This window comes from Balaenoptera acutorostrata, chromosome 11, assembly GCF_949987535.1.
Source record: "Balaenoptera acutorostrata chromosome 11, mBalAcu1.1, whole genome shotgun sequence".
NCBI lineage: Eukaryota > Metazoa > Chordata > Mammalia > Artiodactyla > Balaenopteridae > Balaenoptera > Balaenoptera acutorostrata.
In genome coordinates this window covers 3,149,164-3,176,177 of record NC_080074.1, presented here as the reverse complement: position 1 = coordinate 3,176,177, position 27,014 = coordinate 3,149,164, and the positions used below count along the sequence as shown (strand labels likewise).

General features: G+C 49.2%; 1 protein-coding gene across 4 annotated transcripts in view; it reads left to right on the top strand.

Annotated features, from left to right (window-relative positions):
- Positions 1 to 27,014, top strand: part of TBC1D22A (TBC1 domain family member 22A) — a 316,566-nt gene that overhangs the window by 117,026 nt on the left and 172,526 nt on the right. For all 4 annotated transcript variants that reach the window (XM_057557200.1, XM_057557199.1, XM_057557201.1 and 1 more), the window contains one exon: positions 18,621 to 18,735. In XM_057557200.1, coding sequence (XP_057413183.1) covers positions 18,621 to 18,735 — 115 coding nt within the window. The remainder of the gene's footprint in view (positions 1 to 18,620; positions 18,736 to 27,014) is intronic.

Sequence of the window (27,014 nt, the reverse complement as noted above, 5' to 3'; positions counted from 1 at the left end):
TCCTGATTCAGCTCTCCCCTGTAGAGGACCAGCCGTCCTGGTGCTCACACCCCTGCCAGGTCTGGGTGTTGCCAGGCTTCTCAAGTTCTGTCTCTGGTGGGCATTCTTCATTTTCCTTTCTCTCATCACCCGTGGAGTAAGCATCTCTTCGTGTATTTATGTACTTCTGTGTCCCCCTCCTGGGAAATGCTTGTTCCCACCTTTGCCTGATTTCTTGGGTGGTTGATCTAATTGTTTGTTGGTTGTTGATCTTTATATATTAGGGATTCTAATTCTTTGCAGTTGGTATATGGCAGATTCCTCCTCCCACTCTGTGGCTTGTTTCTGACACTTTCTTCTTGATGGCTGTCACGATCAGAAGTTCTCAGTTTTCGTGGCGTTGAACTTACCCATCTCTTCTATTAGGGTTAGCTAGCTTCCTGAGGAGATCTTTTCCTACCCAGACATCCTCAAGCCGTTCTCCCTCCCTTATTTTCACCTCAAAGTTCTGAAGTGTTAGCATTCACACCTGTTTTAATTCATCTGTATCCGATGGCTGTGTGTGCTGTGAGGTGGGAATCCAGTTGAACGTTTCCCATGGTGGCCAGTCCAGCTTGTCTCCCCACGTTTGCAGTGTCCCTCTGTTCATGCCATTTTCACATTCGTGGAGATCTGGTCTCTGTTTTTTCCCAGTATTCGAGTTACCTTCATTCATTCAGCTTCACCCTAAGTCTCAGTATTTGGTAGGAGGTGTTCACACCCCCTCTTCCTCTTCAAAAGTGATCAGGTCATCTTAAGGCTTTGCTCTTCCACGTAAGTCCCAGAGTCAGGGGGCCAAGGTTTTCTCTCTCTCTCTCTTTTTTTTAAAAAATATTTATTTATTTTCCTTATTTCTTTTTGGCTGTGTTTGTTGGGTCTTAGCTGTGGCACACAGAATCTTTTTGTTACGGCGTGTGGTCTGCTCAGGTTTCTCTCTAGTTGCGGCACTCGGGCTTCTCTCTAGTTGTGGCGTGCGGGTCTTCTCTCTCTAGCGTGTGGGCTCTGTAGTTTGCGGCACGTGGGCTCTCTCGTTGAGGCACGCCAGCTCAGTAGTTGTGGAGTGCAGGCTTTGTTGCCCCACGCCATGTGGGATCTTAGTTCCCTGACCAGGGATCGAACCCACGTCGCCTGCGTTGGAAGGCGGTTTCTTTACCATTGGACCACCAGGGAAGTCCCTCTCTCTCTCTCTTTTTTTTTTTTTAATTGAAGTATAGCTGATGTACAATATTATATGTCACAGGTATACAATATAGTGATTCATAATTTTTACTCCATTTATAGTTATAAAATACTGGCTATATTCCCTGTGTTGTACAATACGTCCTTGTAGCTTATTTTATACCTAATAGTTTGTACCTCTTAAACCCCTCCCCTATAGTCCCTCTCTCCACTGGTAACCATTAGTTTGTTCTCTATATCCGCGAGTCAGCTTCTTTTTTGTTATATTTACTAGTTTGTTGTATTTTTTAGATTCCACGCTTATTGGTTTTTAACATCTGTTTGACTTAAGATTGGAATTGCACAGCATCTATAGGTCAATTTGGGAGAACTGACATCTGTATGAAATTGAGTCTTCATTTTCATGAACATGCTAATTCTCCATTTTTTAGGCCATTCTTTAATGCCTTTCAGTGAAGTTTTAGAAGTTGTTTCATAATAGGTCCTGTGTACAATTTATTAGATTTATTCTTAGTTGTCATATTTTTTGTTGCTATTATAAATGGCATCTCTTTAAAATTGAATTTTCTTATTGTTATGAATGTTTGTTTTGCGTTTTGATTGCTCCAGTAAATGCACTTTTAAACTTGGATATCTCTTGTCTGTGCAGGAAGTTTGTTAAAAAGAAATCCAGGATTATTAAAGCCAAAGTGCTTTAGATTACAGAACACAAAAGGAGAAAATTAGTTTCCCACAGAAGTAGTCATTTTGAGGTACTTCTCTTTGATTGTCCTTTTCAATAGTTGTGCTTATATCTGGAAAACAAGAGCTCACATATTATAACCTCATTTTAACGTATTTTTCTTTTTAGTGGAAAATAGAGTCTGCCACGCGACTTTCGGTTTATCTTCACTGTTGTATTTTTCCTGTCACTTGACGACTCCTTGTAGAGCTGAGCCTGTGGGCTCCTGGTTTCAGAGACGGGATCCAGCCACTGCCGGCTGGTGTCTGCTGGCCTGCTCGTGTGTGATGTGCTGGGACCTCGATCCCAATGGAAGCGCCTCTGCAGTTGCCAGGGGCAGGGGGAGGGGACGGGAGACTGACAGCGAAGGGACATGAGGGGACTTCTCGGGGCGATGGAAGAGCCCCCGGCAGTGGAGCTCCCATGGCCCCTCCCTTGGCTCCCACGCACTCCTCCCGGAGCTGCAGACCTGCCCAGGGCCCGGCTGGGGGGCAGATTGTGTGTGTGTGGGGAAACCTTCTGGAAGTGTTGGTCTCATGTTAGAAGCAGGCAAAGTCAAGTTCTGGTTTGCGGCATCGTGGAGGTTAGGCTTGGACACACTGAGGCTGATCCACGGCAGCAGTGGTTTCCCCGGACGGGAGCCTGCTGCCCCCTCGCGGGGGAGAGGTCATCAGCAGTGCATCGGCCGCTCCCCTGTGCTTGGCTTTCTCTTCGTGGTCCAGGTTGGGGCTCTAGCTCCCTCCGTCACGCTTGCATTCCAGCAGCAGGAATGAGAAGACACAAGACACGAGGGAGAGGAGCAGCCCCTCCCATAACATAGGTGTCTGAGAGAAGCTGCTGTAGTGCTTTGGCTTGTATCCTACGTGCTTGTCCTTGGCTGTACAGAACCAGGAAACGTGACTCTGATTTCCGCTGGTCTTGTGCCCCTGTAAAGTCTGGGCTTCTCATGACTCGGGAAGAGGGGTTTCTGCTGTAAGCGTTTCCCCCAGTCTGTCTGTGCTTCGGTTTATTCGTTCAATAGGTGATGCCCACTTCTGCTCTGGATGTCTTTTCCTCCCCCCTCTTCCCCTTCCCCTCCTGCCCCCCGTCCTCCTTTTCTCCTGTCAGCATTATTGACAGCTAATTGACACGCAGGAGAATTCACCTGTGTTAAGCATACAGTTAGATTAGTTTTGACACCTGTGTGTAGGAATGTACCAGCCACTGGAATCATGGTGTGGATACTTCTCTCGCCCTGAAAAGTCCCCTCATGTCCCTTTGTAGTCAGTCTCCCATCCCCTCCCCCTGCCCCTGGCAATTGCTGATCTGCTTTCTATCCCTAGAGTTCTGCTTTTAAAGCATCTCGCAGAGAGGGAATCATACAGCTTACAGACGTAGTGAGTGGCTCCCTGACCTGGACAGGGCGGGACGTTCACCCCTGCCATCCACGGCACCGCCGAGCAGGGCCGTCTTCCGGGGGGTGTGTGTGCCCGGTCACCAGTTGATGGGTACTGGGGTCCTTTCCAACTCTGGGCCATTGCAAAGTACATTTGCTCTAAACCTTCAGGTATAGATCTAGGGAAGGCATCTGTGTTTTCCCCTCTCTGGTAAGTGCCTAGGTGTGGAGTTGCTGGGCCGAATGGTATGTTTACACACTTTATAAGAAACTGCCAAACCCTTTTCCAGGGTGGCCATGCCAGTTCGCCATGCTTGAGACGCCTAGTTGCTCCACATTCTTGTCAGTTCTTGGGATTTGCCAGTCTTTTTAATTTTAGCTATTTTAAAAAACAGGTGTGTCGTGGGATATTACGGGGTTACAATTTGCATTTGTCTGTTGACTGTGGATGTTGAGCATCTTTTCATATGACGATTTGTCACGCTCAGATCTTCTTTGGTGAAGTGTCTGTTCCATTTTTCACTCATTTAATTGCTTGAAAAACCTTTAGCCTGCCTGTTCCCTGGCCTCCCGTGGACCTTCTGAGTCAGACTCCTGGGGTGGAGCCTGGAAATCCCCATCTGAAGGAAACCCAGCCGGACGCAGAGGCCACCGATGGCGGGAGGGTCTTGGCAGAGGTAGGACCTCCTGGGGTAACCACTGGAGGCTGCTCCGCCTGACCTCCCCAGGGACCTGGGACATGGGGCCCAGCTGCTCCTGGGTTGGGGCTGCCCCCCGCCACCTGTGCTCTGCTCTTCTGTCTCCGCTGCATCTGAGCAGACCTTCTGTCTGTCTCGTTTTCGGTCCTAACGCATGTGCCTCAAGCGGCGCACGACACAGAGCAGCTGTGCGCTAGTACTTGTTTTGTGAACAGCTGTCTGGATTCCTCCTCCTCTCACCTGTGACTTCAGGTGTCTGGTTCGGAGACGCTGTTCCCAGCGACCCTGGCTGGTGTCCCAGCCCCTCTCCCCCACTTTCACTCCCGCTTTGTATGTCTGAAGGCGCTTGTTATCCGATCGGATTTGTCTTCTTGTTGATGAGGTCTCACTCCACCTGTATGTCAGCTCCCTGGGAGCAGGGCCATGGCTTGGGTGCCTGGAGCATTGCCTGGAGCCTCATGGGACTTAGGAGATTTTGTTGAAACCAGTAATTAATCTTTTTATCCAACGCTGTTATTTGAAAGTAAAATTCGTAACTTTTTTGCCACTTGCTCTTTTTATCCTCTGTCCGCCGTTGAATAAACTCAACCTATTACTTGGGAGAATACAGATTGTGACCCGAGGCCCTCTGGCCCCTGCGATTGGTGCAGGGAGCTCATGGGAAGAAGCTCTTTCAGATTTCGAAGCTGGGCCTTTTCACTTGATAAGTTCATCATCTACCGGGTCACTTCTCCTCCGTAATTGTTATATTATCTGCCCTCTGGTTATCTGCTTCTTAGAGCAGTTTCACAAATTAGGGAAAGTAGATGCTTTTTCCAATTAGCTGTGGAGAAGTGATGTCTCATTACATTTAAACAGACACAGAGGATAATGAAACACGCAGGCCTTTTAAACACGTTATCTATGTACCCTTCTTCCAGTTGGTGTGATGAGTTTTCCGTGGCCCTGAAGGATGGTCATTTTCCAGGAGGCAGGTGCCAGTGGAGCACAGATGTGTTCATGCTGGACTCCTTCCCCGACTGTGAACTTTCTGTAGACAGACTTCCCGACAAGAGCCTTTGCGTGGAGAAGCGTGGGCCCCGCGGTGGATGGGAGGAAGCCCGCTTCCGAGGAGCAGGCGTTGCCTCTGTCCACGAGGATCCGGGCCAAACTGAAGAGGGTTTTGGCATTTGCATGTGCCGTTCCTCTGCCTGGGGGCCCCTCCCCAGCCTACTCTGCTCGGCAGCCCCCCGAGCTTGCCAGCACCCCCTTTCCTGCCCTGGCCGCCACCGCGCCCACGTGCTTCCCGCGTGTTGTCACGTGTCTCTGTCCCCTTAGACTCGACCAGCCTCCACGCTGGTGATGGCCCCCTCTGGTGCCTAACGGACATTGGTGGGCGTGGGTGGCTGAGTCAGCTGTCTTGCTGGGATTCCGGCCGTGGCTCTCTCTTCTCACACTGCAAGCTCCCCGGGCACGGCCTGGGTCTTTCTCCTCCTGGGGCCTGGCATGTAGCATGGTGAGCGCTTGGCAGATGTTGGCGGGACGCATGCGTTAAACGTGCCCTCCTCCCGGTGTGAGCGTTCTGCACCAGACTCAGTGCTCCACGAGTCTGCGTCTTCTTTCTCCTCCTCTCTTTGTTCGGTCTCATAATTCATCTTTTTTTTTTTTTTTTTTCTTCAGAGGTGAGGATGCATTTGTGAGAGCCTGAGAGATACATATTTGTTATAGAATCAGTTCATTAAACTCTTCTGGTATATATTTTGGGGATCTAATCCATAGATCTTTCCTTTTTTTCTCCTTTTGGTTTTATGGTAAAATATGTCAGAGCAGAAAGATTTCTTTAATATATATGTCCAATTTAAAGAAAAAATTAAAAATTAGCTTCCACATACCCACTGTCAGGCTGAAGAAATAGAGCCAGACTAGCGTCATTGAGGTCCCTTCTCTGTCCCTCTGCAGATGTGTCCCTGTCCCCCAACAAGTAACTGTTCCCTTGAATTTTGGTTAATTATTCTCTTGCGTTTCTGTATAGTTTTATGACATGAGTTTATATGTGTGTGTGTGTTTCGCCTGTTTTTAATCTTTTTTTTTAGTGGAACTGTGCTGTCTGTACTCATTTGCCATCACTCTTTATATTACAGGGTTAAGGTTCTAAGCTCCATCCACCGATGCTTGTCGTGTAGTTCATTTTCACTGCTGTGTAGTATTCCCTCCCGTGTTCTGTGGTTTATTGATCCGGTCCAGTGTTGATAAGCGTCTGGGTTATGTTCGTTCTTGTGCTTTTTCTCAGAATGTTGCCGTGAGCATTCTGAGTCCCTGTGCACAGGTCTGAGGGTTTCTCTGGGGGGTGTACCAGGGAGTGGCCCCAGGGGCCGGTGGTGAGTGCCCAGTGCCGCCTCGTCCCCTGCCCTGGGAGCTGTGAAACCGCAAGGCTCCCTGACTGCCTGGGTCTCAGGGCGCTGTTCACTTCCGATCTCTTCACTGCTGATCACGTTAAGTATTTTTTCTTAGGTTTCTTAGGCCATTTGATTTCCTCTCTTGTGAAATGCTTCTGCCCCTATTTCTATTGCATCTTTCTGTTTGTTAGTTTATCCTCCTGATTTGTAGGAGTTCCTAATATAATCTGGATACTAATTCTTTTTTGGAAACATACGGATACATATATCTTCTTTTAATTAGTAGGTTGTTTTTTCACTCTAGCTGGTGTGAACAGCAATTCCTAATTTAACAAAGGCAGTTCAGCAGTCTTTTCCTTTATGATTAGGCCTTTTTGTGTACTGAGACATCCTTTCCAACCTCACGATTTCAAAGAAATCTTATATTCTAAGAGTTTCAGAGTTTTGCCTTTTACCTTTAGGACCATTTGGGATTGACTTTGCACGGAGTTTGACACAGCAGCCCCATTTCTTTTAAAATTCCCCACGTGGATGAGTGGTTGTGCCCCTTGCCCTCATGAGCTGTCATATGAGTGGTGGTGCCCCTTGCCCTCATGAGCTGTCATACAGCAGCTGTGTGTGGGTTCCTTCTGGGCTGTCATCTCTTCCCCTGGTCTGTCCACCCACCCCTGTGCCCCCTTCATCCTGTCTTGGTTACATGGTCTTGATGTCTGGTAGGACAGGCCACCCAGGCCTGTTCTTGTTTCTGGGCTACTCATGACCTTTTGCTTTTGGAGGTAAATTTAAAATCGTTGTATTTCATAGAAATCTCAGAAATTACATAGAATCTGTTGAACAGCTGGAGAAAATTAACACTTTGTTTTTGCATTTAGTTCTTCTGATCTTCTAAACAACCGTACCTCTTTAAATATATTATACAACTTACTAAATTTATTCATAGATACACTTTAAGCAAATAGCGTTTTTAAAATTTTTAGTGGTGTTGTCTAATTTTTTATTGACAGTATATGGAAATGCAGTTGACCTTTGTAAGTTAATTTTGTATCTGGCAAACTTACTAATCTCTTTCATCAGTTCTGGTATTTTGTGTGTAGATGTATTTGAGTTTTGAAAGAAGTTAATCATATTACTTATGAATAATGATAGTTTCGTTTTTTTCTTTCTGTTCTGTATATACATGCTTGGCTTTTTTTTTTTCCCTGCTGGCCTAGACTTCCACTACAGTATTGAATATTAGTATTGAAAGCAGGAATCCTGGTGTCATTCCGATTCTAAAGAAGTCTTTTAACATTTCTTTTTTTTTTTAATGGTTCTTTTTAACACCTTTATTGGAGTATAATTGCTTTACAATGGTGTGTTAGTTTCTGCTTTATAACAAAGTGAATCAGTTATACATATACATATGTTCCCATATCTCTTCCCTCTTGCATCTCCCTCCCTCCCACCCTCCCTATCCCACCCCTGTAGGTGGTCACAAAGCACTGAGCTGATCTCCCTGTGCTATGCGGTTGCTTCCCACTAGCTATCTATTTTACGTTTGGTAATGTATATATGTCCATGCCACTCTCTCACTTTGTCCCAGCTTACCCTTCCCCCTCCCCATATCCTCAAGTCCATTCTCTTGTAGGTCTGTGTCTTTATTCTCGTCTTGCCACTAACATTTCTTCTTTGACTTAGGATATTTACTGTAGATTTTATAGATACCTTATGTTAAGGATGGTGCCTTGCTTTTCTCATAGTTTTAAAATCCTAAATTACTGTTGAGATTCATCATGTCCTTTCCCACGTGTCATCTGAGAGGAGACTAGGTCTTTGCTCCTTTATTCTGTTGATATGGTAGATTTTATCAGTGGGCTTCCTAGTATCGAGGCGACTGTACATTCCCGAAATAAATCCAAATTGGTCAGGATGGATTTTTTTACTGCCTCATGGGGTTAAGTGTGTTAACATCTCATGTGCCGAACCGCCAGGAGGGGAAGCCTGGCCTCTCTTTAAATGGAAAAATGCCCTCTGACCAGTGTCTGATTCCTCAGTTGTGCTTTGATATGTTGTCCCATCAGCTGTGCCGAATATTTGGTCTGGTGACGTGTGTGACACTGTGATGTTTTGTTTGAAGGTGTTGTTTCTTTTCTGTACTTCAGTTTTGAGTGTGATGAAACGTCTGTGCTTTGCTAACCTATCAAGACAACTGGCTTGAGCACAAAATGTGGGATGTAAATCCCCACATTTGAAGGAGGTGAAGGTGGAGTAATTCATACACCAAACGTGGCGTTGTTGCTTGCTTCAGAGAGTGCTGCATTATTAATTGTGTTGTAAACCTATATTCAGTGTATACTTTATGTGATATCTGGGTGCCTATTAATCTATATTTTAGATTTGTTATAGACTGTTATTCTTGTTTCATTCATCAGATGTTATAATTCGTATGGGGGAAGGTTCCCTCAATCCTGTTGCAAGCACTTGTGTTGTAAATATCTCTTTCTTTCTGAGCCCACACGGCTCCTGGATTTCGGGAGATATAAATCCCACAGATCTTCTCAACAGAGCTGTATATTTTGCAGCTCCTCTCGTAGAAATTAACTCCACAGTGCTCTGTACGCTGTGAAGTCGTGTTGCCGATGCATATGGTAGAATTATGATGTTTTCACATTTCTGAAATCAGATTTTTTTCCTAAGTAATCATGAGCACGGCGACATTTTCAATTTCAATGTATTTCACTTCTTAGAATGCAGAACATCTCAGCTCCCCGAGTGCCCTGAGTTGCTGGCATCCTGGTCCTGCCTTGGAGGCATGTGGAGGGCCTGTGATAAGGTTTGCACAGTGAGGACAGAAAGAGCTGCCAGGAAGGGGCCTCCTGAGCCCCTCCCCAGAGCCCTCTGTGGGAGAACGCTGGAGTTTTTTAGGAAAAACCTGGCATGGCGCTCAGGTTTCTGAAGTTGGGCAAGCAAACTGGGGATGCCTGTCGCATTTTCATTTTTTTTTTAGCCCTGATGGTAATAGTAGCAAGTATTTTTATTATTGTCGTTGAGTATAAATTGCTCTGTAGAAAAGATACTTCAGGAAGAGTTTAAAGTTTGAACGACTTTTAATGAATTCCTTCTCTCTAATAAAGATAAGAGTGTCAGGAATGTCAACAGAACTTTAAGAGCAAATAATAACCAGTGAGTATTCATTGCTAGAGCTGTCTTGGATCATTCTGTGTTTTCATTAAACACATCCACACACGGAGGGCATCCTTTCTTTATTGGCAGATAATACCGCTACTTAAACCCACAGCACATTCATTTAAATGCGAGTTAATGTGCTGTGACAGATCTGACCCCCTCTCCGTGTCTGTTATTTCTTGAACTCCCCTGCTTCTGCTAATAGTCTTGTGCAAGTGAATGCATTGTTTTCACCTTTCCTGTGACGGCTGTTGATAAAATATACCTGGGTTTTGGACATACGGAGTCGTGGGGACCGCGGCCCCTGAAGAAGCGCCAGTGGCCGACTGCTGGGCCCGTGGTGGCCGCGGTGGGCTCCGTCCTCGGCAGCGTGTGCTGGAGGCCCTGGGGCACAGAATCCGTTTGTGTGGTGCTGACCCTGCTCCCGCTGCGCGTGGCCTTGGGGAGGATGACCCGGAGGCAGGGCCGTCTGTGGGGACACGAGTTTGGAGGGGACACCGAGCTGCTGAGGCCAGCCGGCTCACGGTCTGGGAAGCCTCTCCTTCCTGACCTGGGCCTTCGGGCGCCTTGCGGGCAGGGGGCCCGCACCCCCGGCTGGCCGGCAGCCCGCCCTGGTGCACCTGTGGCCCGGCTGCCTCCGCCGCCGCCTGTCCCCTGGGCCCGGGGTGCTGGGCGACTGCCAGGTGAAGCCCCGCGGCCCCGGCTAGAGGGGCGCGTCCTTGCAGGGGGGCTGCAGGGAGGGTGCAGGCTGGGCTCCTGCCACGTGGCCCGCCCGGCCTGTGCCATCCCAGGGTCCCGCCGCGCTCCGGCTGCCGGCTCCTGTGCCCCTCCGTCTGGAGTCCTGGCCCGGGGCTGCTGGCTTTTGACCCCTGATGTCAGTGACCCATCACCTCTTCGCACTTTGTCTTGGGGGACTCAGAGCAGCTCTGGCCTCTGGTCTGTCCTCTGAGCCGGGCCTGAAGTTGCTCTCAGGATCCGGGCATGTCGGGGCCCTTGGAGACAGGCGTCCCGGCAGTGGGCCGGAGCCGGCTGTCCCCACGCCGGCCCTCCTGGGGCTGTGCCCGCTTGGTGAGGTGGCCTGGGTGGCGAAGGAGGAGTGGGTGTCCTTTGTGAGGTTCCTCTCTGTCGTTGTAGCTGAGACTCGGTATCAGAGGCCCTGGAGAATCGGATGGGACCCGGGGAAGGGGGCGGGGCAGGAGGAGCGAGTGCGCTTCCCGCTGGCCTCTGGCGCTTCCGAGGGCAGACACCCCAGGGGACCCTGTGTGTAGCTCGTACCCTTAAAGCATGTTACAGTTTGAAGACACCTGCTTGGGGAAAGCGATGCACAATCAGTGGCTTATGTTTTGTTTTGTTTTGTTTTTTTAACCAGTCTGAGAGCAAAAGCTTAGAAATGGCTCGATGCCTTCATTCTTTGCAAAATAACCGTGCCGTTGTTTGATGCAGGTGTAGAAGTCCCTCAGCACAGGCCCCTCTGCGCTGGGGCCAGGGTTGCTGTTCCTCCGTCAGGGTCTCCGTGTCTGATCTGGGGAGAGCTCGTTATGACGGCGGCGAGGACAGGGCACAGTGACCTCAGGGAAGCCCTCCCTTCACGCTGCTGCCCGAGTGCTCGCATGGTCGGAGCGCCTTCCCGGGCTGCGTGGCGGCCTTGCTGGGAAACGAGCCGAGGGGCTTCCAGAGGGAAGGAATGGGGACCCCGGGGCCCACGGGCCTGTGGCGGATTAATGGGTGGGGGAGTTTTTCAGTGACGCTAAGTGACTTTGGCTGGAATCAGTGTTACTTTCTGTGATTTCAAAGCAAAAGCAAAGCACGCTCCTATGAAGTGGTTTAAGACAAAAGGTACAGAATAAATCAGTCAGTGAAAAGAAAACAACAAAGAAAGAGAAACGCTGCACCCTTGCAGCTCGGCTGTGGTTTCCGATGGCAGGTGGCATCCTCCTAATTGGCGTCACAACCTGGTCTGTCGTGACTGCCTCTCTGCCCACAGCCTTTAATGAGTAAGTTAACTGTGCCGCTGATGGGTTTAGGTCTGTGCCGGGCGTCCTGCGGCAGCCCTGTCTCCTGGGGCCACCGAGTCCAGTGTCCCGCTCCCGTCCCACCGGCACCCGGGAAGAGGGTCCGGGAGCAGGGATGGGAGCGGACGGAGCCTGGAGGCTGAGCCAGCCGGACAGCTCAGGGCGGGCACGCAAGGGGCAGATGTCGGAACATGTGGTCTTGGCACGTGGGTCCCCGAGGCTGGAGCTGAGGGGGCCCGGGGTGCAGCCAGGGGCACGAGGGCACCTCGCTGCCTTGCGGATCCTGCAGCCCCTGCCCCCAGCCAGCGCCCTCCCTTCAGCCCCCCTCAGCTATGGGCAGGTCAGGACTCGGGGTTCCCCCCTGTCCTTTTGGGTTCATGTTTTCCCAGTGTCACCAGGCATCCTCTCTGTATGGAGATCTCTTCTACATTATTACAGTCAGTGGAGTGTTTTCCTTGGGAGTCTAGACGGGGCTCATCTGTCTGTCAGCTTCTGCCTGCCCCTCAGCCGGATGCTGCTTCCTGTTCGGGGCTGGGGTGGCTGGTCCCAGAGCAGGGCTGGAGGGGACGCCTGGGCCAGGGGACTTGCCCGCGAGGGCAGGTGCGGGGGCCTGGGGCAGGTGGTTGGCTCGGCTGGGGTGGAGCCTGCCTCAGCCTCCTGGTGTCCTCAGCATGGCAGGACCGTTACTGTTGGAAGAGAGGCTGAAGAAGATTTAAGCAAGTGGTGTACCTTTTCTTCTCCCTTTCCCACCCAGAGACGCATGAAGCACGGGAGTTTTCCTTACTTTCTAAATTAATAGCTACTGTTATAGGGAAATAATATGCAAGGAGGCAAGAGGCTCTAGGTGCAGCCTCCTGGCTCTGATTACGTGAGGAAGTAGGAGTGCTTGCCCAGAGCAGATGGCGGGTGAAGGGCACGCAAGCGTCAGAGCCGCTGGGGGTGTTATTTATTGGCATCGAAGCTGTGAGGGCTCCAGGTCTCGGTAGCGGCCGGGTGCCTGTGTGGCATTGGGGCAGGAGGGCATGGAGACGGCTCGCAGGTGGCATGGTCCCCGGGGAGGGCGCACACACCCACCTCCTCCGTGGGATGGACCCGGCGCTGGCGGACAGTCGCGAGTGCTTTGCCCAGCCTCCTGCGGTAGATTCTGTTCACTCCCGGTCCTTGACTTGTGGCCTGGAAGCAGGGGGATCTGTGTGTGGATAAACAGAGAGTTCTCTGTACGTGGGGCCAGGCCATCTTGCGAAGGCCGTCGGCCCCGAGCCTCAGCCAGGCGTGGCGCCTGAGCCCTGCGCCGTCCCGCTGCCTCTTGCCGTGGCTGTCTGTCTGTCTGCTTTCTAGAAGGCTCCTCTTGCCTCCTTCCCTCTGAACTCCTCATCAGCCTCACACCCTGTGTGCCGTCGCCTCCTCTCCGAAGCCTCCCTGCACCAAATGCCCCCGCCTCCTTCCCCTCCATGGAGCTGAGTCTCCCCTCCCAGGCCACTTCCCGTCTTAGACAAGTGGGGGACCTTGAGGTCCTGACTGGTTGGCATCTGAGGAGCCAGGTCTGGAGCATTGCTTGATGGAGAAAGAGAATGGGAAACGCCAGTCCCAAATCCAGGAGACACCCCGGGTGTCGTCTGTCCAGAGAGACCCCAGGCGAAGGTCCAGGCGCCCCCCGATGGCAGAGAGCTTACAGAACAGAGGGGAGCGAGGGCTGAAAATGGAGGCTGGGGGACCTTACTCATATACACGTCCATTCAGCCAATGGAGTTCCATTCAGCTACACGCCAGGACCAAGGGCACAGAAGTGAGCGAGATGGAGGAAGACCCTTCCTCGGGGGGGCCTCTGTGGAAATGGGCGGGGAAGAGGATCTGCCGCCTCGATAGGGCGTAAAGGATGTTGTCTTCCACGAGAAGGGTTTGAGCTAAGATCTTATGCTGAAAATCATGGTGGCCATGAGAAGTTTAGGAGAAGGGCATTCCAGGCGGAAGGAACAAGTAAGTGCAAAGGCCCCAAGGTAGGGACAGAAGTGGGCGCAGTGTGAGGGGACCCGGTGGAGGCCACGAGGGGCGAGGACAGGGCAGCACGTCCGGCTCCTTGGAGTCACGGCTAGGAGTCTGCTTTTTCCCTCAGAGTCAGGGAAGCCCCAGGGCTGGACGTGTGACCTGACGTGTTCGCATCTCAGCAGCCCCTGCGCCGCTCCATGGGATGGTGAGTACAGGTGTCAGCAGGGCCACCAGCCAGGAGACCGGGGGCCCCTGGGCCTGCCACGGGGGCGTAGGTGCGGGAGGGAGGTGCGTGGGAGGCACGGTGCTGTCCATGTGATTTAGGCCGGACCTCAGGGCCTGATGGCCCCAAAGCCCGTGTCTCTGTGGTGGCAGAGCCGGGATTTGCACCTGGTTTGCAGACCTCCACGGACGTGCTCTTCTCGCCGCCTCAGCCTGCCTGCCGCCTTAAAAGCCACTTGCGTTTTATGCTTGAGCCACCTGGCCCTTTATTTACACATTACTGGGGTTAAAGTTGTAAAAATATAATTTCCAGGTTATCCAGAGAGATCAAGCAGAGTTAAATCTAAGTGATTTGAACTGACAGCTTGCCTTAGCTAATAGGAAATCTGAATTCTATATTTTTCCTCAAAATAGTACAGTGCACCCTTTCCACGTGCCTTAACATCAAGGCCGGCGCCGGCTGCCAGAGGCCTGGGTGGCTGATTCCGCTCCTTGTGGACGGTGCCGTGGACGTGCCTGACCTCTGCCTGTTCCCGAGGGGGACGCTCAGCCCCCGCCCCCCCGCCCCCCCGCCCCCGTGCCCTGCAGCCTGGCTCCGGGAACTGAAGGTTCTGGGGTTCTCTCTTTGGGTTCCTTGTGGAGTGTTCGGGGGAACTAGTTCGTCTCTGGACAGCCTGCTCTGGACTCCCCACAGGAGAAGTTGGGCCAGTGGAGGCTTTGCTTTGGGCCTGAGTCAGGAGCCCCAGCCAGCCCAGCCCCCCTGCAGCTGTCTCAGGCCTTTCCCGGCACCAGGAACAGTCCATTCCAGTCGCCTGCACAGGCGCTGAATTGTTTGCACTGGACAGGACTCCAGCACCCCAGCCATTCCTCCCAGGGTAAAGCTGGCCACGTCATCTGTGCCAAGTGGCTTCTCTTGGTGCCAGGGCCGCCGAGGGCAAAATGGCATTCATGCTTGTGAGCAGGTTTAGGAGTGTGTGTGTGTGTGTGTGTGTGTGTGTCACAAGCCCTCTGAAAGTGTGGGGCTTAGTTAACGGTGGGAGTGCTCCACGGCTTAAATTACCACTTGCCAGGAGGATGAGATTGCAAAGGAGGAGGGGAGGTCTCTGTGCTCCAAGCTCTGGCATGTCCTGCAGTCCACATGCGCACGCGCTCTCTCTCTCACACGCACACACGCACACGCACGCACACACACACACACACACACACACACACACACACACACAAACCCCTGCTGCATGGACGGCTCCCTGCTGGACCTCGGGCAGGTCCAGATAGAGCCGATGCAGACTTTCCTCACCAGGAGGAGCTCATAATCTTTTCTGTTTCTTTCTTGCTATAAAATTATAATTTCTTGGTCTTCTCTTCTTTTTGGATTCATGTATGAAAACAACTCTTCTATCCTAAAGCACAGCAGTGGTGGCCCTTTCTAGGCTATACTAGGCCCCCATTTAGTCAGACCAGCAGGGTGGAATCCTGGCTCTGCTGCTCACAGGCTGTGTGACTTTGGGGAAGTTGCTTAACTCCTCTGTGCCTCAGTTGTCTCCTCTGTATTAGTTATGTCTTGCCGCATAACAGCATTACCACAAACCTAGCGCCTTAAAACAACACACATTTATTCACATTTGTTGTCTCAAAGTTTCTGCGGCTCAGGAGTCTGGGCAGGTCTTAGCTCAGGATCTCCGCAAGCTGCAGGCAAGGTGCTGTCTGGGCCACAGCCTCAGCTGAGGCTCCCCTGGGGAAGGATCTGCTTCCAAATTCCCCTGGCTGCTGGCAGAATCTGGGGGCTTGTAGGCTGCGGAGCTGGGGGGTCTCGGGTTCTTGCTGGCTCTCGGCCCCCCTCAGTTCCTCGGCACGTGGCCCTTTGCACGTGCAGCCCACAGCTCAGAAGCTGGCTTCCCAGAAGCCAGCAGGGGAGAGCGTCTCCTGGCAGGCTGGGTTATGATCTTCTGTGACGTAATCCTATCCCCTTGGCTGTATTTTGGTTAGAAGCAGGTCACAGGGCCCCGCTCACACTGCAGGGGAGGGACCACACAGGGGCGGGCGTCCCGGGAGGTGTGCAGGTGGACCCCCTGCCTGCCGGTCATCTTTGGCGGACTGTGCAGCGTTGGATGGAGGTCTGCCGGGGCCCAGTGAGCAAGGGGATGCTCAGCCGACCTTCGCCGCCCCTCCTGCCCTCGCGTGGCCAGCCGTCCGGGTCTCTCCTGCCTGTCGCTGCTCCCGCCTGTCGCGTGTAGCCCCGTCCACCCTCCCCTGCTCCTGTCCTGCAGGGCTCCAGGCCCCTACGGAGCTTCCTGACGAGCGGTCCTGGGGTCCTCCTGCCGGCAGGCCTGGGCTGAGCGCGCTGTACCCTCCGCACCCAGGCCGCCCCCTGCACGCGCAGCCCTGCCGCCCGTCCCTGGGCTTTCCTCGGGCACACGTGGCCGGGCGGGGCCGTGGCTGCTGCATGTCTGACGGGTGACTGAGAGGTGCTGGGGCCCGGAGGGGGTCCCGCCTGCCCGCCACGCTGGCTGGTGGGGTGCTGCTCCCCGCATCACCGAGGGTGCTGAGCCCCATGCTGGAGCGCGAGGGCTCACCGCTTGGCGCTGTCTGTGAGCGACAGCACACGGTGAGTCTCGGTGAATGGTTTTGGTCTTTTGATCTTACTTAAATATTCAGTCTGGTGGGAAAGCTGTTGACTTAAAGTGACAGATGTGTGTGGATAGAGAGCATGAATGTGTTGCGAACTCAGCAGACGTTTACCAGGTGCCCCTGTTACAGGTGCTGGGCCGCGCTGCCGCCTGATGAACGGGTGGGTCCGTCGTGGCTCATTTGGAAGGACCCCAGTGGATGAGTGCTAGGGTGGGGTTTGGGCGGGGGCCTGGGATCTGGGGCTGCTCGTGCCCCGGTTGACCTCCCCCGTCTGGGTGCCAGGCCCCTCACTGTAAATGCCCTAGCTGGTGGTGACTTGGGGGTGTCTGGACCACAGGCCCGGTGATGTGCAGGAGTGTAGGCAGTATTGGGAGGGGTTGACCTCCTTGGGTACAAACATGCTTGGCTTTGCAAGGTCGGCCCGTTTGGAAATGATGTGAGTCATCCTCTGTTGGCACGCTCGCTGGTCCAGCCTGCGCTGGTGGGAGGCCCGGGAGGGCAGCGAGGCCTGGCCCAGTGGCAGGAGCCCGGGGTCGGGGGAGCCGGCGGTGGGTGCGTCACTGAAGGGAGGCGGTTCAGCTCAGCAGGGACGCTCTGCCGGGTGGGGGACCGGGGGAGGCTCACGGCAGGCAGAGCTTGGCTCTCCCAGGAGGCTGGGGGGCGCAGGTGGCAGCACAGTCTCCACCGAGGGGCTGGGGCTTAGCTGGAAGCCAGGTAAGCAGGGGAGGGACAGGCTTTCTAGGCAGCAAGCATGGCAGGAGGTGACAGCCTGGCGGGCTCTGCGCAGCTGGAATTTGGGAGCCGGGCGGAGAGGAGGAGAGGACCGTGAGGCAGGGGCTGGACGCGGGGGCGCCGTGTGTAGGGGTGTGGAGCCAGCGACGCTCCTTAAGCCGTGTGTGTGTACACGTGTGTGCGTGCACGTGGCTGAGGGCGCTGTGTTGCGCCTGGCGAGATCTCTCTCCTGAACGAAGGTGGAGGAGAGGGTGGCGTGAGTGACGTAGCGGTCGGGAGAGAGGAGGCCCCCGGGCCGTCGGATGGCTGGCGGGGGTAGGGGTGACGGAAGACGCTGGCCTCTGGATGCCGATTGCTCTCCAGGGGTTTAAGAAGACGTCTGTTATGTCACTTACGTGTGGAGTCCAACAAGTAATACACGTGAATCCATAAACAAAACAGACTCACAGACATAGAAAACCTACGGTTACCAAAGGGGAAGGGAAGGGGAGGGATAAATCAGGAGTGTGGGATTAAGAGGTACAGACTACTGTATGTAAAACAGACAAGCAGCAAGGATTTGCTGTATAGCACAGGCAGCTGTATTCAGTATCTTATAATAAACTATTCAATATCGTGGGAAATAATCTGAAAGAAAATCCATTAAAAAAAACAACCAAGCTCAGAGATGCAGAGAACAGATTGGTGGTTGCCAGAGGTGAGGGTTGGGGGTTGTGTGTGTGACATGGGTGAAGGGGGTCAGAATGAAATAAAAAGTCGTAGGGCTGTAATGTACAGCTCGGAGAGTACAGTTAATGATATTGTATCCCATCTTCGAAAGTTGCTAAGAAAGTAAATCTTAAAAGTCCTCATCACAAGAAAAAAAATGTATAATGTGTGTATGGTGATGGATGTTAAGTAGACTTATTATGGTGATCATTTCACAGTATAGTATTTACAAATATTGAATCATTATGTTGTACACCCGACGCTAATACACTGTTATATGTCAATTATACCTCAAAAAAAAAAACATATGCGGGAAATTTAGAGCATCCATCCATCCATTCCCTCCCTCCCTCCCTCCCTCCCATGCACCCTTCCATCCCCCCACCCTTCCATCCGTCCATGTACCCATTCATGCATGCGTCCACCCACCTGCCCATCCACCCCTCTGTCCCTCCATCCCTCTCTCCTTCACTGGTAGGCCGGCTGCTGCTGTGCTGGCTGACCAAGTCCAGGGCCGCCACACGCAGTGCTTACCCAAGGGGCTTGGAGGAGCAGAGAGCATCCTTTGTGGGAGCCAGCTCGTGGGGTGGGGCTGAGCCCAGGGGTTGGCGACATACTCCGTATTGCTTGTGAGTCTATACAAAATTAAGATAACTGGAATTTTACAAAAAAATTAAACCCATTGGTATTTTAGTATTAGAGATTGAAAAGTATTGATAGTGTATATTTTAAGAATGTGTACATTTAAAAGTTTCTGCTGTGTTTACTTTTTGCTTCACCAGCTGTTCAATTTTCTTTCAGATTTTTGAAAGGATATTGTTTATATGGGCCATACGTCACCCTGCCAGTGGATATGTTCAGGGGATAAATGACCTTGTCACTCCTTTCTTTGTAGTCTTCATTTGCGAATACATAGGTAAGATCATATCATGATGTTTTCTTCTCACAAACATTAAACATGAACTTTAGTGGCCTTACGATGTTGCTATGCATAATTATACCAATACTGAAAATTGCTATTAATTTTACTGTTATTAATGACAACTAATATTAGAGAATAATAGTTTTCTCATTGATGCCAGCTTTAAAAAAGTCTTTAAATCCACATGCCCAACTACTGAAGACATTAAGATGCAGTTATTATTATTAATATCTTCTTTTTACTAATGTAAGAGGAGAAATGCAGTATATATGGGGAGTGTAGTTTTGTGTTAATGGCCATCAGAGCACCGGCTTTAATGGTTTGGATTTAAATGGGTAAGGTTAAGGTGACAGAATATCAGTTGAATGTTTTGCTTACAAGCTAAAAACCGAATCTTCTTTAATTGCATTTCTGCAGCAGTTCATCACCTTTCTGCTTTTGATATACTAGTAGCATTTAATTTTATGGGACTATTAATTACATGCAAAATAATTGGTTTAATGGGCATTTAGGTTGGGTTGTGATGTTTCTCTATGAGTAATGCATATTTTTTCTTCCATTTATGTTGCAGCAGCCAACTGTAATATACCTTCACCTGGTTTATATTTCAAGTTTAAAAACAATTCTGATAACACATGTGCAGGATCTACTTTTTAATTCATCTATGGATAAAATCTAAATGCCACAGGAGGGGTTTACTCTTCAGTTGTAGCATTTTTACTTAAAACTGATATTACTTTGTCTTCACGTGAACCTTCCTGCCTTGGTGTTTGTTGGTTTTTTAGGTTGTGTTTTAGCCATTTCAGTTTCTGGTCAGCTTCGATTCCATCGTTGCTGTAATCTGGAGAGTGAGGTTGACTCCAGGGCATCTGATCCCCTGAGGATGAGAATGTACCCACTTGGTCCATTTTGTGGGCACCCCTCTCCCAGCACTGACGAGTTCATGGGAGTCTCTTCATTGCTCAGCAACCCCCGAGCACGGGCTGCTCCCCCATCATCTCTTCAGCAGGGAGAGGTCGCTCCTGAGAGCGCGCCTGCCTCTCTGCTTCTCCCTCTCTCGTTTGACAGATAATGAAAATGTTCTTAACGATCCTGGAACAGTAGGACCTCTGTCAGTAGACTTCAGAGCTGTTAATTGAAAGAAGAGGTTCAACTGAGATGTGATTAGAGAACTGATATTCCATGTTAAATAGACCATTTAATTAATGTGGTAAATAAGTTTGCCTTAATGAGTCTAGCAGCAACTTACGTTGTAAGACCTGAGCGATCCGTTGTGCGTTTGTCTGAATGATCAGCAAGCTAGGACGAAGGGACGTGACCGTGATGTTAATTGTCCAGAAGAGAGAGAAGCTGGAGGAAAGAGAATCTGTGTTGAAGTGGTGCCTTCAGTTAGAGACTCAAAGAGACTCCCCTTGCCTTCCGTAACCCTCACCACACACACGTGAACGTGCACACACACACACACACACACACAAGAAGACACACATGTGCACACACACACAAGAACACACATGTGCAGCGGCCCGACTGGCCTCCTGGGGCTGCCAGCAGCCCAGGTCTCCTCCGGGGCACCTTGCCCCGCTGTCCAGGGACACAGTGTCTTCAAAATGCAAGTTTGGTGCACGCACACGTGCATGCACGCTCGGGCACACACAGACACACGCACGTGCACCACTGCCAGCCACAGCCTCTCCAAGTAAGTGTGGAACAAATCCCCAACTAACCTCGGGATGGAGCCCATGGTCTTGGGTGGGCCCTGGAGGTGCCTGTCCCACCACGAGGGACGGCTGGGGACGGAGGTCAGGGGAGCTCTTGGGACCCCGGAGGTGGGGTCACGGTGTGCGGGCTGTCCAGAGGCGGAGGCGGGAGAAGATGGCCACGCAAGCGGTGCTGAGGCCAGCAGGGGGAGCCCGGGAGCTGAGTGCCACTCTGGGAGGGTGTCGCGTGCTCGGAGGAGACTGTCGTGGAGGAGGGCTCCGCGTGGCGAGGTGCGGCTCCCGGCTGGGAAGCGCAGGGTTGGGTCCAGTTTCTTCCTCTCCAGGCTCCGCTGAGCCCGGGGGTCCTGATGTCTCGGTTTGGGCTGGAAGGAAGGACGGCCCCTCTAGCCTTGAGCCGGCCGCGTTTCCCACTGCCCTCTGCGTTGGGGCCCCCGACGGCCGCTCGCTGGTCATCCCTCGCTGGTGTCTGTGCCTGTGTGTCCCCATCAGGCCGGCGTGGGGACGGGGCGCGGGCTCACAGCAGCGCCCGGGGAGGACAGCCGTTTGGGCAGAGCTCCTCTGAGTCTTTTCACCGTGTGTTGTATTTATGTAATTCAGAGCACATTATGTATAAAATTGTTTCATGCCTTTTCCCCATTTAACCTTGTAACTAAGCTCATCCCTATATTATTAAGAAATCTTTGTAAAGATCGTTTCCACCTCCTGCACATAATATTCTGTTGAGATAATGTAGCATAGTTCGTGAAACCATTCACCTGTTGTTGGATTTTTTTAGTTTTTTTCCCGCCAGGCATGGTGCAAGTTTTAAGTAAAGCCTGTAGTTTTCAAACGGGCTACCATATTCCTTTTGAGCAATGTTAAATCTGATTTAAAATTAAGAACCATTATTCCGTCACCTTGAATCCCACAATTTAAGTAGAGACTTATATTTTACTGGAACCAAATAATTTCAGCATAGCAAAAAACAAGCATCCCCCCCTCCCCATCCTCTTGCTACTTAAATTTAGAAACTACTCTGGCGCTTTGGACCAGCTCCTCGGAGTGATTGAATGAGGATTGTGCGCATGGGAGGGATGACGGTGACGCATTTTGGAAGATGAGGAGTATTTTACAATTGATTTTCATTATCAGCACGTGTAAGCTCTGATTGATTTGATTTTATATGTCATTTTCTCGTAAAATAAGTTACTCTTGAAAGCTAATACGGAAAGTGACTGGCATAAACAGTGTATTTACTTATGAACATTATGGGTGTTTATTTTTATGTTCCTGTTTGTAAGTCAGAGTCTCAAAAGCACAGGTTGTTTTTAAACAGGTTAGTTTTGCCCAGAGAAGACATTTTAGCACGCGGTTCCTGGAGATTGGGATGCGCTGGAATTGGATTTGGTGTGCGGTTGGCAAGGGGCACAGAGGAGAAGTGATGCCAACCAGTCGGGACACAGAGGAGAAGCGATGCAGGGAGTTTGCTGTCAGCTGAATGCTAGTGGCGCCGCCTTTCGTTTGCCTTTTCCACTGTCATCATGAATTGGGCTTCGAGTGACAGGGAGAGAAGAGCTCTTGCTCATTTCTCATTGATAAGTTACAGTTTTAGAAACAGTTGTTTCAATTTTCCTTGTTTGCATTTAAGTTTTCCCTCATCGCACTTTGTTTTTTCCATGTGTTAAGTGAACCAAGGCTGCTTTTAAATGCATCCTCACCTGGCTTCCTTTGGTGTTCCTCACACCTAATGTACCTTTGGGGTCCACAGCTCGTCTCAGAAACATGTTAAAGACAGAAACGAGCGCATCTGCATACAGGAGGCTTCCTGTGGCAGTTCTGTTCCATGTGGGGGAAGTGGAGAGCAGAGGGCCCTGGGAATGCCAGTGGGTCAGAACCAGAGGGTGGGGCTGCTGTTTGGCAGCCCCTGAAATGACAGGAGGGGGCTGTATGCTTGCATAGCCCGTGACGTGTATGTAGTCAGATTTTCTATTTAAAAACGTCTTGACGATGGTCAAAGTAATGGACTTACTAAAAAGTTGGAAAACTCATTAACAGTATAGCTCCTTGTCCCAGAAGCCGTCATTGGGACGTTTTACTAATTTCCTTCTGGTCTTCTGTCAATATACTTTTTACATTGCAGCAATTATATTATGCATGCACATTCTAGTATTGCTTTTTGTTTAATATCTAAACATTTCCCAAAGTCATTAAGCACTTAAAAAACCTCTTTTTAAAACATAGTGACGCACTTCTTTCAATAATGAGTAGGAAAACTAGACAGAAGGTCAACAAGAAAAAATGAAAACTAAGCACCTGAAAACCCCTAGACCTAACAGACATCTACAGAGCAGTGCACCCATCACAGCAGGATCACATTCTTCTCAAGTGCACACGAAACATTCACCAGGAGAGACAATATGCTAGACCATAGAACAAGCGCCAGTACATTTGAAAGGATGGAAGTCATACAAATTGTGTTCTCTGACCACACAGACATTAAATTAGATATCAGTAACAGAAGGAAATTTGAAGAATTTGACAAATATGTGGAGATTTTAGAACACAACCATAAAGAAGCAATGTGGGGACTTCCCTGGTGGCACAGTGGTTAAGAATCTGCCTGCCAATGCAGGGGACACGGGTTCGAGCCCTGGTCCGGGAAGATCCCATATGCCGTGGAGCAACTAAGCCCGTGCGCCACAACTACTGAGCCTGCGCTCTAGAGCCCACGAGCCACAACTACTGAGCCCGTGTGCCACAACTGCTGGAGCCTGCGCACCTAGGGCCTGTGCTCCGCAACAAGAGAAGCCACCGCAATGAGAAGCCCGCACACCACAATGAAGAGTAGCCCCCGCTCGCCGCAACTAGAGAAAGCCCACGTGCAGCAACAAAGACCCAACGCAGCCAAAAATAAATTAAAAAAAAAAAGATTAAAAAAAAAAAGCAATGTGTCAGAGAAGAAATCACAAGGAAAATTAGAAATTACTTTGAGATGAATGAAAATGAAAACGCAGCATACCCAAACTTATGGCATGCAGCTACAGCAGTGCTCCAAGAGATATTTATATTAAAAAAGGACATCTCAAGTCATTAACTTGAGTTTTCAATTTCAGAAACTAGAAAAAGAAGAGCAAATTAAAGCCAAAACAAACAGAAGGAGGGAAATAAAGGCTAGAACAAATTAAATGAGGTAGAGGATACAAAAACAGTGGAGAAAAATCGATAAAACCAATGTTGGTTCTTCAAAAACATCAACAAAATGTTGGCAAACCTTCAGCTAGACTGACCTAGGAGAAAAGGGGAGAAGACTCAAATTACTAAAGTTATGAGTGCTTTTAGAAATAAACAGCACTAAGGAAATACTGTGAACAACTCTCCGAATTCGAGAATGTGGATGAAAAGGAGATGTTCCTAGAAAGGCACAAATTACCAAAACTGACTGTGATGGTTAATTTTGTATATACCCGACTAGGCTGCGGTGCCTACTTACTTGGTCAAACACCAGTGTAGATGTTGCTGTGAAGGTGTATTCTGGATGTGATTAACATTTAAATTAGTAGTCTTTGAATAAAGCAGATTACCCTGCATACTATGGGTGGACCTTATCTAATTAGTTGAAGGCCTTAAGAGCAAAGACCGAGATTTCCTGAAGTAGAGGAAATTCTCCTTAAGGCAGAGAAATCCTGCCTGAGTTTCCAGCCTGCTGGCCTGTCCTACAAGTTTCAGACTTGCCAGTCCCCATCATTGTGTGAGCCTGTTCCTTGAAATAAGTTTCTCTCTCTCAATATAATGTAATAGAATACAATATAATGTAGTATAATATAATATGTACATTTATTTATCAATATCTATATGGATATATACAAGAACAATGTATATAGGAGATTAAATTAGTAATTTAAAAAATTCCAACAAAGGAAAGCCTAGGATCATATGACTTCACTGGTGAATTCTACCCACATTTAACAAAGAATTAACACCACTCCTTCACAAACTCTTCCAAAAATAGAAGAGAGGACATGCTTTTCAGTTCATTCAGTGAGGCCAGTATTATCCTGACACCAAAATGGGAGACAAAGATGTCACAAGGAAAGAAAGCCAGTGACTAGTATTCCTTATGAAGATAGATGTAACGATCCTCAACGAAATACTAAGAAACTGAATGTAGTAACATAGTAAAAGAACAAATGGGATTTAGCTCAGGAATTCAAGGTTGGTTCAACATAGGAAAAATCAGTCAATGTAATACACTATACTAACAGACTGAAAGACAAAACAATGTAATCATCTCAGAATGACTGACACAGAAAAAGCTTTTTGACAAAATCCAACACCCTTTCACGATAAAAACACTCAACAAACTGGAAATAGAAGAACTTCCTCTCTAATAAAGAGCATCCATGAAACACTCAACAATTAACGTCATGCTTAATGGGAAAGACTGAATGCTTTCCCCTTATGATTAGGAGCAAGGCAAGGATGCGTGTGCTCCCCACTTCTATTCAACATTGTGCTGGCTCTAGCCTGGGCAGTTAAGCAAGAAAATGAAGCAAAAGACATTGAGAATGGAAATGAAGAAGTAAACCACCTCCCTTTGCAGATGACATGATCTGTATATAGAAAATCCAAAGAAATCCACTAAAAAATTATGAAAGCTAACAAATGAGTTTACCCAAGGTTGTGGGTATAAGATCAAGGTAGAAAAATCAGTTATGTTTCTATACACTTGCAATGTACAATCCAAAAATGAAATTATGAAAACAATTCCATTTACAATAGTGTCAAAATGAATAAAATGATCTAAATTTAGCAAAAATACAGTATTTACTCTGAAAACTAGAAAACATTGTGGAAAGATATTAAAGAAGATCTAAATAAGTGGAAAGACATCCCATGTCGTGGATTGGAAGACTTAATAGCATAAAGATGGCAGTCCTCCCCAAATTGATCTAAAGAGTCAGTGCAATCCCTGTCAAAACTGTAGCAGAAATTGAAAAGTTTATCTTTAAATTCATATGAAAATTTAAGAGACATAGAATAGCCAAAACAATCTTGAAACAGAACAAAGTTTGAGGATTCACACTTCCTGATATCAAAACTTACTACCAAACTACAGTAATCAAGAAAGTGTCATTCTGGCTTATGGATGGACATGTAGATCAGTGGAACAGAATTGAGAGTCTAGAAATAAACCTTCATATTTATAGTCAGTTGATCTTTGACAGTGACGCCAAGACAGCCCAATGGGGAAATGGTCTTTTTCAACATATGGTGCTGGGACAACTAGATATCAATATGCAAAAAAAATAAAGTTCCATCCCTGCCTCTCACCATACACAAAAATAAAATGAATCATGGACCTAAATGTAAGAGCTAAAACTATAAGACTCTAATAAGAAAGCATAGGAGTAAATCCTCATGGCCTTGACTTAGGCCATGGTTTCTTAGATATGACACCAAAAGCAAAAATGACAAAAGAAAAAAATAGGTGAACTGGACTACATGGAAATGAAAACTTTGAGCTGTAAAGTCTCAAGAAAGGGAAAAGACCTCTGCAGAATGGGGGAAAATATTAGCAAATCATCTACCTGGTAAGAGACATAGCCATTATATATAAAGAACTCTCATAACTCAATAAGATAATCGAATTTTTAGAAACAGACAAAGCATTTGAATAGACGTTTCTCCAAAGAAGATAGACAAATAGCCAATAAGCATGAAAAGATGCTTGACATCATTAATCCTTAGGGAATGCAAACCAAAGCCACAATGAGATACCACCTCACACGCCCTAGGATGGCTGAAATCAAAAAGACGAACAGTAAGAGAAGTTGGCAAGGATGTGGAGAAATCAGAAACCTCATGTGTTGCTGGGGGCGTCACACTAGCCGAGCAACTTCGACCAACAGTGTGTGGCATTTCAGCAAAGAGTTAAACCTAGAGTTACCAGCAAAAGCCTGCCCAGGAATGCACGGGAGCGCTGTTCATTTCAGCCAGTGAAACCCAAACCCCAACCCAAGTGTTCATCAGCTGATGAAGGTGTAAATAAAGGATGATCTACCCGTACAATGGAGTAGCATTCAGCGATGAAAGGGAACGGAGGACTGAGACACGCTGTAACACGGATGGCCCTTGAAAACATCATGCTCAGCGAAAGAAGCCAGCCACAAAAGGCCACGTGCTGTATGATTCCGTCTATATGAAATGTCCAGAATAGGCAAATTTGTAGAGCCAGAGCGTAGACGAGCAGTTGCTTGTGGCTTGGGAACAGAATTGGGGGGATGGGCGTTGACTCGCTGGGCGCAGGGTTTCTTTTAGGAGGGACGAAATGTCCTAAAATCAGGTTGTAGTGATTGTTGCACAGCTTAGTGAATATATTAAAAACCACTTTCACTGGCTGAATTGTGTGGTATGTAAATTGTATCTGAGTAAAGCTGTCGTAAAGCAAGTAGAGGTCCTGTCTTCGTCTGTGTGGACTGCTATACGAAGTTCCACACACTGGGTAGCTTATAAGGAGCGAAGTTTGTTTCTCACAGTTCTGGAGGCTGGACGTCTGTGATCTGGGGCCGGCACGGT